We start from the raw sequence: 15,042 nt of genomic DNA, 5'->3' as shown, positions 1-15,042 counted from the left end.
GGAGAGAAGGACAGCAGGGGCAGTAGCCTAAATAAGCTTGACCTCTACTGTTAAATCTTCAGAGCTGGATGAAGATGTAAGATCCACTTGGCAGGAAGCTGTAGAGTTTGTGGATACTATCTAAAAATCTGTTATCCTCTTGCTAAATTTGCCTGCAATTATGATTCATTCTAAATCATAAAACCAATTAATCTACAGTACATTTCATAATTTGAGCGACCACTTCCTGCTTCGTCTAGTCGTTGATAACTTCATGACTCATCGCATACCTTAATTGGATGACTCAATGCATGAATCATCAGTATCACTACAATTGCGAAAAGACGATTGGTGATCCTGTGAGTTTTAATGATAAGGCGTGTTAATGATTACACTGTATGTGAGGAAAAGTCTGCCAAAAAGCATGTTTTACAATGCTTTGAGGAAAAAAAAAGTGTTCACCCTCAGCTGCTTTTTGAGCTGCAGATGAGATCATACTGCCACCTTCTGGATTAAAGCTTGGAATTTGGAAAGCTGTGACAAGTAAATCTAGCCTAAAACACTTTCTGAGCACGGGGACTATTTATTTGCTCATATTACCACCATGTTTTGTTTCTTTTTTTCTCTCTTGTTGCTCTTGTTTTTCATGTGCCAGATTTCTATTGGTTTGTATTGTAATGTTGTTGTTTTTTTATCTTGTTGATGGTTTTATACTAGCAAGCAATTTGTGCACTTTAACAGTGCTACACAAACACACATATGATTATTTATATTATTTTTAAACATTCAAAAAATAAAGGTTTTATGATATGAAGACAGTTTATTTTATATATCAGGAATACCAAAGTAAAAAAATCCTTTTTATTTACACTTTATATTCAACATTATTACATTGTAGGCTATTTGTACATTATGTTTTTAATCACCTTTCCTATTGGGTAAAACATTCCCATTGTCCTCCTTTGTTGTGTTATTTGTACTATTTCCTCAGGATTACCTTTTCATGAGTGAAATCCATTATGACTAAATCAAAATTCATTGATCATTGTAGAATTGGGAAATTACTTTCAGTTCACTTCCTGAAAAGGTTAAAGTTGTCCCAATTTTACGGGCACACAAATAAAAAGTTTGCACAAGGCAAACCAACAACAATATGGACAAAATAAAAAAAAGATAATATTCTTATAATATATTTTTTGAACGGATAAATAGTAAGTAAGCTAATTATATAGCACTTTTCAAAACCAGTGTTCTTAAGGGCATGAAATGTATCATACCAGAGAAAAACGAAGAAGAAAAAACAGCCTACTATGGATTACATGTTCTGAAATTGTCAGTGAAAGCAGTTCAGTTCCCTTTCTGTCACAATATGAAAAATTACAATGTCTCCAAGTGTTAACAATGATGCTTTACATTCACACACACACGCTCTGTCCTTGTTTTGTTTTGTTTGTTCGCCCCAGTCATACCAGAAGGGAGTGGCATCTCATGGGTGGAATTTCACTTCCTGTATCTCTCAGGTGAGTCACCTGGGCAATGTCGTCGATCTCGCAGGTTTTTGTCCACATCAAAATGTTGAATATTTCCTGAGAGTTTCAGAGTTGGAAAGGATCAGAGGATCAGATCCGTCTGGAGAGCGTTTGTGGAGGTTGAACCATTTCTGGGGTCCTAGCAGGAAGTCGGGAGCTTAAGGTTGATTTGTGAGAAAACGCAAAGTGTTGTTGCCCCATTTGCGGCCTAAACACTCGTCGAAGAAGTTGCCCGTTTTAAATAGCCTGGTTGGCTAAGTGGTATTTTATTTTTATTCTCTACTGTCATAACAGGTGATATCTGGATTTCATTTGTGTGGTAATCTTTACACGACTTCCAAAATGAATTCATTCCTTATGGGACAATTGGGAGCGTCTGCGCTCGTGCTCTTAGTGTTACTTTTAGACTCCAGTTCTGGCCAGGAGTCTGGCGAGGCATGCTTAGACCGATTCAAGGAAGGTCGGGAGGATTTTGTGCTCGATGCCGACGATTCTGTGAAATACGGAGCGACGTTTCTATCGTCGCCGAAACTGGATCGATACAAGGACTGCGTGAACGCCTGCTGTAAAGAGCCCAACTGCAATGTCGCCTTCATGGAGAAAGGAGCCAGTGAAGGCTTGATCAGCTCTTGCTTTCTTTTTGATTGTCTGTACAAAAAGAAATACGCCTGCCGTTTTGTCAGGAAGCCAGGATACATGAGTTACATCCTGGGCTCCGTTTATGAGAGTTATCTTCAAGTGGATGCCCCCCCAGGTAAGACCAAAACTCTTACAACACCATTCTTAAGAAAGGCCTATACTTTGCATGGCAAGTGTTTTATATCAAAAAGCTCAATGTAGAGATGCATGTCGCAGTTTGGGTGGCTTAGATTATCAAGAGGGACCCTCAAACTTTTATCTTTAGGATCACTGTGGTAATACTTTTTGTTATGTTTTCTGTAGAACTGAATAGTTATGTGTTTGGATCATTCAGTATGATGAAAACTGTCATGGTAACCTACATTTTTAATTTCTTCAGAAAGAAATAACAGTAAGTTTCCCTCTACAGGGTATATGTGGACATAGCAGTTAAAGAGGCCTACATCTTTTTGGCTCATTTACCTAGGAAAATAAAATCAAGTGCTCAAATAAATTCTTTCAAACCCTTCCAGTGGTTTGTGTTAAAACACAGTTTGTAATGAGGCAATGTGAGGCCACAGGCTGAGGGTAGAAACCCTCAATTCGGCATGTTCACATCTCCAGGTCATTATGACCCCTGGTATAGATTTTAGAATTCCTCTGCTTCTTCAGGCAGGACTCAAACTGTATGAGGATGTGTAATTTTTGCTCACCTATATCCCATGGTCTCTCTCCAGATGAAGCTGACAATCCGCCGGTGGCCAACGGAGGCCACGACCGAGTGGTCCAGCCTCAGGACACCCTGACACTGAACGGCATAGGGAGCAAAGATGACAATGGGATTGAGTCCTACCACTGGCAAATGCTCACCGGATATCCGTACGCTGTCATTCAGGTGAGTGAAGAGACCGCAAAGCAAAACTGATGTCGCCTAAAATCTTTCTGAGAGTTTGAAACACTCTTGATTCTGAACCATTAGTAATCCTGCGTCTGATATTCCCTTCAAATGTCCACTGTTGTATTATTTTTAGTCTACTGGTGACATTTGTGGATAATAACAAATACAACCACTATCTTTCCGTGCCTTGTAGAAAACAAACTTTCCTGACCAGATTATTGTGTCCAATCTGACATCTGGGGTGTACAAGTTCCAGCTGACCGTCACAGACACCATCGGCCAGTCAGACTCAACCAAGGTCACCGTCCTGGTCCTAACTCCTGATCAGTCTGAGCGTGAGTATCAAGACTGAGCCTCAGCATCATCTGAACGTATACGTTTATACAGGACATTACTCATTCAGGTTTTCTTGGAATGCGTGGAAAACATTTTCGTCCTGTATGCCAAAACTTGCACAACATTAGTTTCTCTGCAAATATAGACCTGGCTGAAGAAATGGTGGAGTTTCAGTAATAAACAGGAGTCGTGTGTGTGTGTGTGTGTGTGTGTGTGTGTGTGTGTGTGTGTGTGTGTGTGTGTGTGTGTGTGTGTGTGTGTGTGTGTGTGTGTGTGTGTGTGTGTGTGTGTGTGTGTGTGTGTGTGTGTGTGTGTGTGTGTGTGTGTGTGTGTTTCAGGCCTGTGTGTAGTGATTTCTAACAAAAAAAAAAAACGAGTGTAAATTATAATTTACCCACTGGGGATCAATAAACAGTATAAATTAAATATCAAAATCTAAATTTCTGGACCGGCTGAGTTTTCTTTTGTTTTTCAATTCCAAGGAACTCAACCCATTGTTTGGCGTCTGTCAAATGCATGAGTCGTTCGGTGTTAGTTGATGATCAAATCTGTCGAGGCATGCTCGCCTAATTCCTGTGGACTGAATGACATGACAGCATGGAGATAGAGAGATAAAGAAAGCTCATGTTGGTTAGACAAGATTTGGATCTTGTAACGGCGAAACTGTTGATAGAAATAAAACTTAAATATGGAACTGGTCTTTGGTAAAGCAGTTTGGTAAATTATAACTTTTTTTTTTTTTTGTCGTGGAGTATTCCCGTCACTTCCCTTGAAACACTTCAGAGAAAGCCGCAATAAAGTTATCTTGGCACGCTTTGTTACTTCAGAAAAACGGAAGTGCGTAGTGCAGTTGGTGTGGTTTTTACTGCTCTCTTAGTACCATCCCACTCTCTCCACCCCTGACTCAACAAAACACGTCAGTCTGGTTTCAGCGTGGGTTACACAAACAAGATTTCAGCCACCAATCTTCTTCTGTATTGATTAAAGTTTTATAATTTAAAAGTACTCTCAACTTGTGGCTGTATTTGCAGCCTGTGGGTTGATTGTAGACTGAAGGACAAGTAAAGACTTTTAACCATTCAGCTGCTCAGTTAGAGATTAACAGCTTGTGTCCTGAATAGTGTGAAGAATGTGCTTCAGTGGAGTAAGCCTGGGCATGGCAGTGACTACATGTCAATGCTGCCACTTTTACACCACCACAATGAATGGATTGAATACCAACTAAACAATCTGGAATGGCAATCGGTCATGATAACATGAGAACTTGGTAATGAAAGTGCAGCTCTCAGTTCCTTGAATAATTTCTTGAAATGGCTATAGTGTACTGTGATCTATCATCAACCACATGCAGACAACCTACATCACATGTTCTTACCTCACTGTCTATCTACACAACACACCATCTATTTTTCTGAATTTCATGTGCAATTATGTGTCTGTCTACTCATGAGCCAGACACCGAAAGCAGGAAGTGAGGACAAACCACAAAAGCAGTATTTTCCAGCCTTTGAACTGATAAGTGTGCTGAGTACATAAAACAACCTTGATAATTTTAACTGTATTTTACCATCAGTAAGCCTCGGTGAGAGTGTTGGTGCTATTTCTCACTTCACTGAACTGATTGTTTGTGTGAGGGGGGGAAATTAAATTATTAACTTTCAAAGTTAAGAATTCTTAAAGTGGTGGAAGCTGTTTTTACTGACTGTAAGTCAAACAACTATTAATTGTTAAACAGTAAGGCACATCAAGGCAGAAATCATAATATATATTGGAGGGAACACTTCCCGCCCCCCCCCGCCCCCCCCAATATATTGATAGGCTAATATATTGCTATTCTACGACAGGCAACTATGCACTGTTGTCCGGAATAATCATTAGCAAATTTGTATGATAATCATAACTAAAATAGGCAATTATTATTACAACCATTTCTATTGGCCTATTATGTGTAGCCTACTGCAGTTCTAACGTTACTTGGTTTGTTCAAGTGGCGTTGCCAGATTTGTGCTCTTCACTTCCAATGTTCACTTCATGTTTACGTCCTTGTCAAACATAATCCTTTATTTTGTTTCCCACCAGACCACTGTATGGTTCCAATGAAAATTGGGCCGTGTCGCGGTTCCTTCCCTCGCTGGCATTACAATGCAGCCTCAGAGAAGTGTGAGGAGTTCAAATTTGGGGGCTGCAGGGAGAATCGCAACAACTATCTCTCCGAGGAGGAGTGCACCAATGCCTGCGCTGGCTCAGGTATCTGTGTTATGAGCTTTTATACTTGAATTTTCTATGGTGTGATGTTTTATTTGGTCACAGACATTACATATTAAGGTAACTGGCTGCATGTCAAATTTCTATTTGACTATAGCACCCTTTTTGTGGATGCCTAGGGGGATTTCTTTCTTGAAAAATGTTATGATCATGGTGAATATTGGTTTGGGCTAGGTGTTGCTTTCAGAATGATCTCACTGGGGTGGCAACATGCATTGCCGTTTTCTACAGTGTCTTTTCGATCCTACTGGGGGTTGCCAATGCCACCAATGTTCAAATCCTGCTAATGGTGGCATTAATATCATCAGCAATTATCTAACACAAATATTCAGAGAGAACCTGAAACGACAAGCCTGGCTATGTCCGAAGGTTACAAAATGCCTATCGGCACCTCTAAAACTCTTTAAGGAACATGGTATATCCTGTTTGTTTAATCTGTACAAAAACCAAAGTGCAAAAATTAGATATTTTTGTTTTGTGGGGGGTGGTGTTATCAGACTACCTCTTCACTGGGTCAGTAATTTCCTGATGTCTACAGTGGTTTCCTGGTAAACAATATGTTTGCCAGGTAAACGTGTCATTTTTAAAATGATTCAATTTTAATCAAATTCTTTTTTCTCCTTTTCAGAAAAAACAAGTAAAAGTAGTAGAGGTTTGCCGGTTACCGAGCCTCAAGGTACAAATGCTATGTATTGTAGCTCCTGACAATTTCCTCTACTCCATTAAACAATTGACATTGCAAGTGTGTGTGTGTGTGTGTGTGTGTGTGTGTGTGTGTGTCAACAGAAAGATGTAATGCTCCGTGTACAAAGGAGGAATTCACCTGTGCGAACGGCTGCTGTTTGGATCGGGCCCTGGAGTGTGACAAATCCCCACAATGTAGCGACGGCTCAGATGAGCAGAAGTGCGAGGACTGTGAGCAGTGACTATGCAAACTGGGCTTCATTTTCAAACAGGCCCATGGAAATATAAATGCAGCAATGGTATGACACTGATAAAATGTTTCCTTGAAAGATATGCTAACTTCAATAATGTCCTGTGTGCTTATTAGTGGGTGACAAATTTCGGATTCTGCTGCAGATTCCAGTTGATGAACAAAAAGGTGATTTGAACGTTTATTCTTTATTTTTTGTGTGCTTTTCAAACCTTTGGGCATGATCATTTGTGAATTTATTGTGATTGAAAAAACACGCCATTGCCTTCTTTTAATACTAATAATATTACTGTCATACACAGTGCGCTGCACAGAGGTGCCCGACACAGGAAGCTGCAGGCACAGTTTTACCAAGTGGTACTACAATCCCCTCCAAAAGGATTGTTTCCGTTTCAATTACGGTGGCTGCCAAGGAAATGAGAACCGATTTGAATCGAAGGAGCAGTGTTCTATAGTTTGCCATGGGGTAACAGGTGGGTTATTATCAATGTTAAGTGTCATTTTACAGATATCCAGTCCTGGTAAATTGACATCCTATCTGTGCTGCTAAAATAAGCAGAATACCACGCATCCCAGACATCTTTCAGACAGACACACTGGTGATAGGCCCCATATGAGGCACCTTAAGAATGTATCATTTTCCCCACACTCATTCTCCAGCCAGTCCCTTTTCCACACATTCTTTTTTTAATGTTATTTAGTTTTTTGTTGATACAGTGTTTTCGTTTAGGTTGTCATTCTTTTCTACTGCTGTCTAAGTGGTGCCAGCTCTTTCCATTGCCTCAGGCTGTTTTCTCACATTGTTTCCTAATCAACTATGACCTGCGGTGGTCCAGGGGGAACAGTTGACAACTCGGGACAAAAAACTGTGAACAGGGTGAAATGTCAATCTAAACTCTGAATATGTAATCTATCAGGAAGTTCTGCTTCTTTGTTAATGTCCAAAATGGATATGAAACTACTACAAACAAATGTAATGTGTTAGTTACTTGTTTTGTTTTTTTAAGTGATGTTGTTCCAAGGATATGACATTGCAAAGGATATGTAAATATGCAGTAATAAGTTTAAACTGCTTAAATCTAATTGAACAAATGACTACATGTAATAGGAAAGCAGACAGAACTGTTTGATTTACCGCTCACGGTGTCTTTTTAAGTCAAAGCAACGGCAGACACTAACGGGCAATTTTAGCGACTGGTTAGTGAAAACATTCCAACGAAATATTTAGCTGCTAGAGCCGAAAAACATACCTGAATCTCCAAACAAACTGACGGCGGGCACGTTGCACTGGGGGTAAAGTAGGTGCCGGGTTTTGACAAGGAAGAAGAAATAAAAGAAAATATCTCTGGCTCTGCTGCATCGATTTTGATTTAAAAAAAAAAGAAGAAAACTGTCCACCGTGAGTTTGACAATGTTTCGTAATATAATGCTAAATTGATGGGAGTACTCTTTTAAAAGTGATGTAAGTGTTGTGTTCACAGCTGCCCTCAAGTGGCCAAAAACTCTGTTCTTGCAGGTTTAATTCCCCCCTCATAGCAGAGGGTAGATATATGTTGTATATCACATTAAGTCTAAAACTATGTCCTGTATTTTTCTTTATTTCAGAAACGGACTTATTTTCAAGAAAGGGTTCATTTGCAGACAAAATGTCTCAAGGCAACACAGGTATGTTAACTTTATTTTTTCAGTCTAGACTAAAAAGTTACAATTTGGGGAAAAAAAAAAAGTAGGTAGGTAGCTAGCTAGCTCCATCAGCATTGCCTTCCTGTTTATTGCTGTTCAGTAATGTTGTCGAAGCTTCATTCTCTTCCAGCACACTTATCAAGTTCCCTGTGTTGCTGAGAGCAGTATTTGATTTTGTGATCTGCTGTTTCAGCTTTGCAGCCTTTCATGTAGGCTCTTTAAAATGACTAAAATAACACATTTTATTTTCTTTAACAGGTATTGTAGCGATAGCTGCCCTCCTGGGTGTGGCTATCTTCGTCCTACTAGTCATCCTGGTGTACTGCCTCATGAAGGGAAAGAAGAAGTCTTCACAGCACCACCGTGTGCCCGTCAACACCGCCCCAGTCAGCTTGCAGGACAGAGAGCGTCTGGTCTACAACAGCACCACCAAGCCCATCTGACGCCTCGGTCCTCACCTTTTGACCCCTGTCCTGGTGGTGAATGACACCGGTTGCCAGAGCTGTGTTGTACATTGAACAAACTCATTGATGAGAGAGGAAACAATGTCCATTGACAAAGTATGAATGCTGGAGGGGATCTCTTTTTATTTGGTCCATATATTGATGTATTTAGAGGTAATGTACATAGAAGGCAGAACTAGAATGTCTTCAATGATGAAATGTGATGTATTGTATTTAGATTTTTAGCTTTTTTTCAATGCAGTGGCCTGTTAAAATGAATTGTTGGATATCCGTGTGTACTCAGGTTAACAGGGAAGGATTTTCATTAGTGTGGAGGTAGATAACCAATGGATATTATTGGATCAGCTTATATTCCTAAATGTTTTCTACTTTGTTGTATTTGCATCCATTAAACAATCTGATAGTTCTTAGTGAATAGCTCTTTAAAAAAAATAAAAATAAAGTCAGTTAAAAAGTTAGATCACAATTGTCACCAGGTCCACACTGGTCCGTTACTTCATAGTAAGAGTCTAAGATCCCCTCACGTCCTCTTAAAACTGAGCTCTGGGAAATTTTGTGGATACATAATGTCATGTGGAGATCCCTTCAACTTCCCAAAGTCCACCAGCTTCTTCACTCATGTTAGATGTGTTTTTATCCTGTTTCTAAAACCATTGTTACATCAAATGACACATACATGCGTGATGTTGTAAATAATCTTAGTATTTTGAGAAAATATTTTACTTAAAGCTATTTCCTCAATGATTTTTTAAGTGTTTTCAGAAAGCATAATGCATACATGAAATAATGCTTATCGATACCTTTTATAAAGCAGCCTTGCTGTTGTATTCAACTTCACTTCTTTGTACATATGACCTTTCTATAGGTTTCTAGAACTGTAGCAGTATCATGACTAAATAAATGTACTAACTCAAAATGAACTTTTTTTGTCTTTACTTTCTAGCGACCTCCCTCAGAAGTCAATTCCCCTTTTTAACTGTAACACATCTATCCAATCCAAGCTTCTCACAGGACAAATAATTACTGGTTGGTCGTTTTAACTTTAGGGTGAACTTCAGGAGTTCCAGGTGTAGCTTTTCCAGTATGCAACTCTTTCCAAACCTCTACACCAACACTGGTGTGACTAACCAATGAAAATAATCTAATCTAAAGTACATGTACATCATATCACTATATCAAATCACTACTTAAAGAATTAAGAAATACTGCTGGAACAGTCTATGGGAACAATATGCACTGCATGTTTTATCTTTGGTGTAGTTGCTCACGTTTTGTTTGTCTATACACTATACCTAATTTACATCAAAATATAGAACATTTCGTCCAGGGGTCTTCAATGTTTTTTAAGCCAAGGACCCCTTAACTGAGAGGAAGATAGAGCAGGGACCCCCTACATATATTGTATAAAATTAAGTTACATAATAAACTGGGCCTGCAGTAACGTGTAGGGCGGCTTAAAGCCTTTATACATACCTTTTTTGCATATAATACTAAGCTATTAAAATAGCCTAATACGTGTTGGCGTGGATGACCTTAGTGACTATACCTAATAGGCCAGTAAGCTTATCATCAGAGGGGAGTTATATTTGCTAATAATATGTTAACAATACAAGACAACACATTACAACACAACAATTAACTATAATTTGGAGGCCCCCCTGCATTGACTCTGAGGACCCCCTGGGGGTCCAGGACCCCCTGTTGAAGATCCCTGATTTAGTCCATACAATAATAATTCTGTCTATTTATAGTCTCCTGCCGTATCTGGACATTCACCATGTGTGACTAATTAGATTATTCAAAGGATTTGTGCTGCAGAAATCTCCCCTTTGTACTGAACACCATGACTGTATATAGAGCACAGCCACAGCAGGTTAAAGTTTAGCTTCAGATACAGTGACATCTAGGTGATCTCTACAGGACACCGCAACTGATCTTATATTACACATTCATCTATAGAGTTTTGTTATCTCTAAATAAGAAATAGTCCTGCACTGACCTTTTGACAATACAGTTACCGACATTTTTCCAAATATTTGATCAGATAAATGGAATTACATTGTTATCCTTCTCTAGATTAATAATCCAGTGTTACCTACACATGGGACAGAGACATTGCTCTTTGTTACCACCAGATGGCGACATTGGTTTATTAGATATTGAACTAAGCAGACTTGTGCAGCTAAATCAGATTAATATGGGTTACACAAACTATTTCTTTGATTTTAAAATATGTTTCTTATTAAGAATTAATAGAATAAAACTGCACATTGTGCTGGAGAAAGTTAATTCTATAAGACTTCTTTGTATATGAAAATAAGAGCTGCATTTTCAAGTATTGTGTTGACTCTTTCAGTAAACTCGTCCAGCATGTTGTTCTTCACATGCATCCTAAATAAGGGCATAGAGGGGGTTGTGCAAAGCAAAAGCGCCCCTCTCTATTTAATCAACCACACAAAAATTAGCACCCACCCAATTGATTCACTGAAGGCATCCTTTGTGAGCCCCCCAGTCAACTGACCTGACGGTCATAAATGTAATTGGCAGGGTTACAATTTGTTATGTCCTTTCAGGAGCCTGTCATTGGTTTCCATGTATTCTTCCAAGAGTGGAAGTAACGATACTTTAATAGAAAACATTCACACGTTTGTTTCCCTCCCTTTTTAAACGATCTCATACTGAAAGTTACCGAACTATGTAGGCCAGATGTTCAGATGTGGGAACACTATGGTGCACCCCTGACACTCAACAGACACTGGCCTGTCAAAAACAAGCTGTCTTTTGTTACATTTAAGTATCCCTCGTAAATTAGACTCTCTTAAAACCGGTCAACTTTCTTGCTTTTTTTTTTAAAAACAACTTTAAAAAAAATATGTAAAACGACTTAGGTTTTGATTTACTTTAAGGTATCTATTCGTGTATTTTTGTTGGGAAGTGAGAAATCTGAACAAAACAACGAAATGCATCAGCTATTCTGTAACCAATATTATTAATTAACTTGGAGGGTCATTCGGTAACATAAGGCAATCACATACATATCTTGTATGTTTTACTATTTGCAGTCGAGATAAGCTAGAACAAGAAGAAAGAGAAAATTCACGTCTTCTTGTTGTGGTGTTCACTTGTGTTCACGGCTCACTACCAAATCGTAGTTGCTATATTTCCGACAGGTCTTGAAGGCAGCATCAGTTCTTGCAGTTCTTCAAAGATGCATGCCGCAGTGTTTGTTTGGTAGATGGACTGCAGCAGTACAAGCTGAAGACCTGCGCTGGGACGTGTGTGTCTGTCTGAGCCTCTTTTAACATGTGAAAAAAAAAACTACCGGAGTAATTTTAAGATTTTCATCAAGAAAGTGCAGAGAAAAGTTTTGCTGAGGACAAAAGTCGACGGGAGGAAAGACGTTGTCGAATTCGGTACGTGAACTGCTTTTGACAACTTTACCAAATCTTAGCTCAACGTTAATTTAGCTATGATTTCAGTTAAGCTAACGTTATGTCAAAGGATTCCTCTTCTGTGGTTATTCTGTCGTCATTGATTTTGTGTTTTTGAGGGCTGTTATAAAAAACACTAAACATGTTATTAGCTTTGTCAGGCGCGTTTTGGGCTGTCGTTTAAACAAATGACCAAGGGGTGTATCGAGTTGACCATTTTAGCATTGCTCTATTTCAGCTAAAAAAAACTAACGTAATACAATTGCCACATAAACTTATACATCTGCATGCGTGTATTTGTGCTCATGGATTCAGCCAAGCAGCATTTTGGAGTTATGTTACACTTCAACACATTCCTTATGATGAACCCCCTCAACTTTTTGACGTGCATTAAATAGATGGATATATAGATAGATACATTATTGATCCCCAAGGGGAAATTCAAGTTATTTTTTAGTTTTTTTTAATAGATAGATCGATGCAGGTATTGCATACAGATTTTAGGGCATTTGTGCTTCATATAATTTCACAACCTCCAAGATATACTGTAGCCCTGGAGGGGGGCAGTTTCTGTCAGATAAGTAGTGTTTGTCTTTGAAACAAAACACTCTCAGTTGGGTGAACTTTGATCAGCTGCTGGAGACAATTTTATATATATATATATATATATATATATATATATATATATATATATATATATATAGAGGATGAGATTTTTCCACTTAGCAATGATGTCAGATTTAACTTGTGAGACAAACCAACTTCCATGCTGCCGTTGAATCATTTATTTCCTCTTTCTCTGCATCCCATTTCCCCCCCTATGGAGCCCATACTTGGCCCCAACAAAAGCCAATTGTTTTTTTCTAATGAGCACCCCAGTGAGACATAGTGAGGTTTCAAATGCAGGCTGTTCATAGGTCAATGACTTTCCCCACCAGCTGTTGAAGAAGAATGGGGCACAATAATCAATCAGTTGCCAGTGAAAAGTTCCATCTTTTACTCCTTTTGACCTCACTTGACCTTTCAGACAATAAGTCTCAACATCATTTCAGATAAATGTTGCCTTAATGTGATGAACAGCGCTCTCTTTCAGGTGGTCCAGACAGGAAACAGCCCAAGTGTATCTTGGATCTCAGAGTTGGCACTTTATTCCTTCTTCCCTAGTCTTGGTGCAGCTGCAGCTGTGATAAAATGACCAGAGCTGCAGAATGCAAAGGTGGTTTCATTTATGGAGACCATTACTTTAAAAACCTGCTTCAATTTACTGGAGGTGCCATTATTCTGTGTGCGGATGTGATACTGTCACATCTGTACATCAGAGGTTAAGAGAGAAATGTAGTTGTGTGCAGGGACAGGGTGTCCCAAAGGTTGTAATTGCAGTGAAAAATCAATAAAAAAACATTGTTGAACAGAAAAAAGAAAACCTGCTTCTGAGCTTTTCAGAAGTAGGCCTGCACGATAAATCGTTATAAATCGCGATCTCGATTCACCCCTCTTCGCGATTCAATTTTTAAATGACTTCGATTTTTTTTATTTTACTTTTTTCTTCAATTAATTTATTGAAAGCATTTGACATTGACATGTTTTAATTATGTTAAGACATGTTCAAGGAGTTCAGATAGAGCCTGTATCAGGGCCGTATTTAGTTCAATGTGTTACATGTCACTATTTTTGGTAGCCTACTGTACTTAAATGGTCAGTATGTACTTTATTTTCTTTATTCATTGAAGCCTCTATGTTTACAGGCTTGTGGTGATGTGCAATGTGCCATAGGTGCCAAAAAGAATATATGTTTGGTACTGCCAATTTGTTTTGTCATGGTTCATGTGTGCAATACTTCGTGAGAAAGAAATCGTGGTAGAGAATCGTGATATCAATTCTAAGTTTAAAAATCGTGATTCATATTTTTCCCCGAATCGTGCAGGCCTATTCAGAAGTCACATTCATTATTTGTCATTTACCGGTTGAGCGCTTATTTGATGCAGCTTAGGACAGACCTGGGTCTTTAATGTCAACTGTTTACCTTAACATTTAAACTTATTTTTCTGCACTGTATCACCAAGTCAAATTCCTGTGTACGTTGTACATATGGCGAATAAAGCGATTCTGATTTGGATCTTATAAGACCATAAAGTTCTTGCTTTACAGCTAAGGCCACGTCCACATGTACCAAAACAATCTTTTTTTTTTTTCCCGTCTTCCCTGGCATCGTTCCAAGAAAATTAGCATCCAGATGGATCCATTTTGGTCGCTGTTTCTGCTACAGAAATTCACCAAAAACGGAGAAGAAGAGGCAGAGCATGCGCATAAAGCTTGCGCGCTGTATACAATAAGACCGTAGAAGAAGAAACCAAACACAAGCCAGCTAGCTATATGCTACAGTGTCATGTCATTGTGGGCATTAGGACAGATGCATGTTTATGTTGGTGGTGTTGTTGTTGTGAGACGTTGTCGTGGGGTAAGAGGTCGAAGGCTAGATGTCGAGGGGTGTGGCGATGACATCATCGATACGCAAGTATGTGGCTTCACCGTCCAAACAAAGCCGCGAGGGCGGCGTTTTTGAATTTTTTTTTCACCCTGGGACCAGGTTTCAATAAAGTGCGTCTTCAGGCAGTGCGTTAACAGGATTCGTTTCGACGATCGGCCAAAATGATGCAAAACAAAAAGCGTTTCCGTGTGGATGGCCCCTAACATTGTGAGACTGTCTACTTTAAACAAGACCTGACAACTTTGTGTTTGTTTGAAACTGAAGAGTGTGTGCCATAAGTGATTTAGCATTTCAGACACCTAAGGGACGCCAGATACTGTTTTTGTTATTACAATGTTCACAAGCCTCGACAAAGGCACACGGGAGCTGTTTGCTTGCAGATGTGGTGTAATGCACCTTTAAATGGGTACTCTCCAA

General features: G+C 39.1%; 2 protein-coding genes across 4 annotated transcripts in view; both read left to right on the top strand.

Annotated features, from left to right (window-relative positions):
• Positions 1–1,464: 1,464 nt before the first annotated feature.
• On the top strand, positions 1,465–9,626 carry spint1a (serine peptidase inhibitor, Kunitz type 1 a). The gene is made up of 10 exons (XM_039785533.1): positions 1,465–2,262; positions 2,864–3,021; positions 3,218–3,359; positions 5,440–5,607; positions 6,254–6,301; positions 6,412–6,540; positions 6,677–6,727; positions 6,862–7,032; positions 8,165–8,224; positions 8,501–9,626. The coding sequence occupies exons 1-10, from the start codon at positions 1,851–1,853 to the stop codon at positions 8,683–8,685; spliced, it is 1,524 nt and encodes a 507-aa protein (XP_039641467.1). The 5' UTR covers positions 1,465–1,850; the 3' UTR covers positions 8,686–9,626.
• A 2,278-nt stretch (positions 9,627–11,904) lies between these two features.
• Positions 11,905–15,042, top strand: part of LOC120549361 (pleckstrin homology domain-containing family G member 3) — a 36,302-nt gene continuing 33,164 nt past the window's right edge. For all 3 annotated transcript variants that reach the window (XM_039786229.1, XM_039786231.1, XM_039786230.1), the window contains exon 1: positions 11,905–12,119. The gene's annotated coding sequence lies outside the window, so the exon portion shown is untranslated. The remainder of the gene's footprint in view (positions 12,120–15,042) is intronic.

Source organism: Perca fluviatilis, chromosome 20, assembly GCF_010015445.1.
Source record: "Perca fluviatilis chromosome 20, GENO_Pfluv_1.0, whole genome shotgun sequence".
In the NCBI taxonomy this organism is placed as follows: domain Eukaryota; kingdom Metazoa; phylum Chordata; class Actinopteri; order Perciformes; family Percidae; genus Perca; species Perca fluviatilis.
This window is presented reverse-complemented; position numbering and strand designations above follow the sequence as displayed.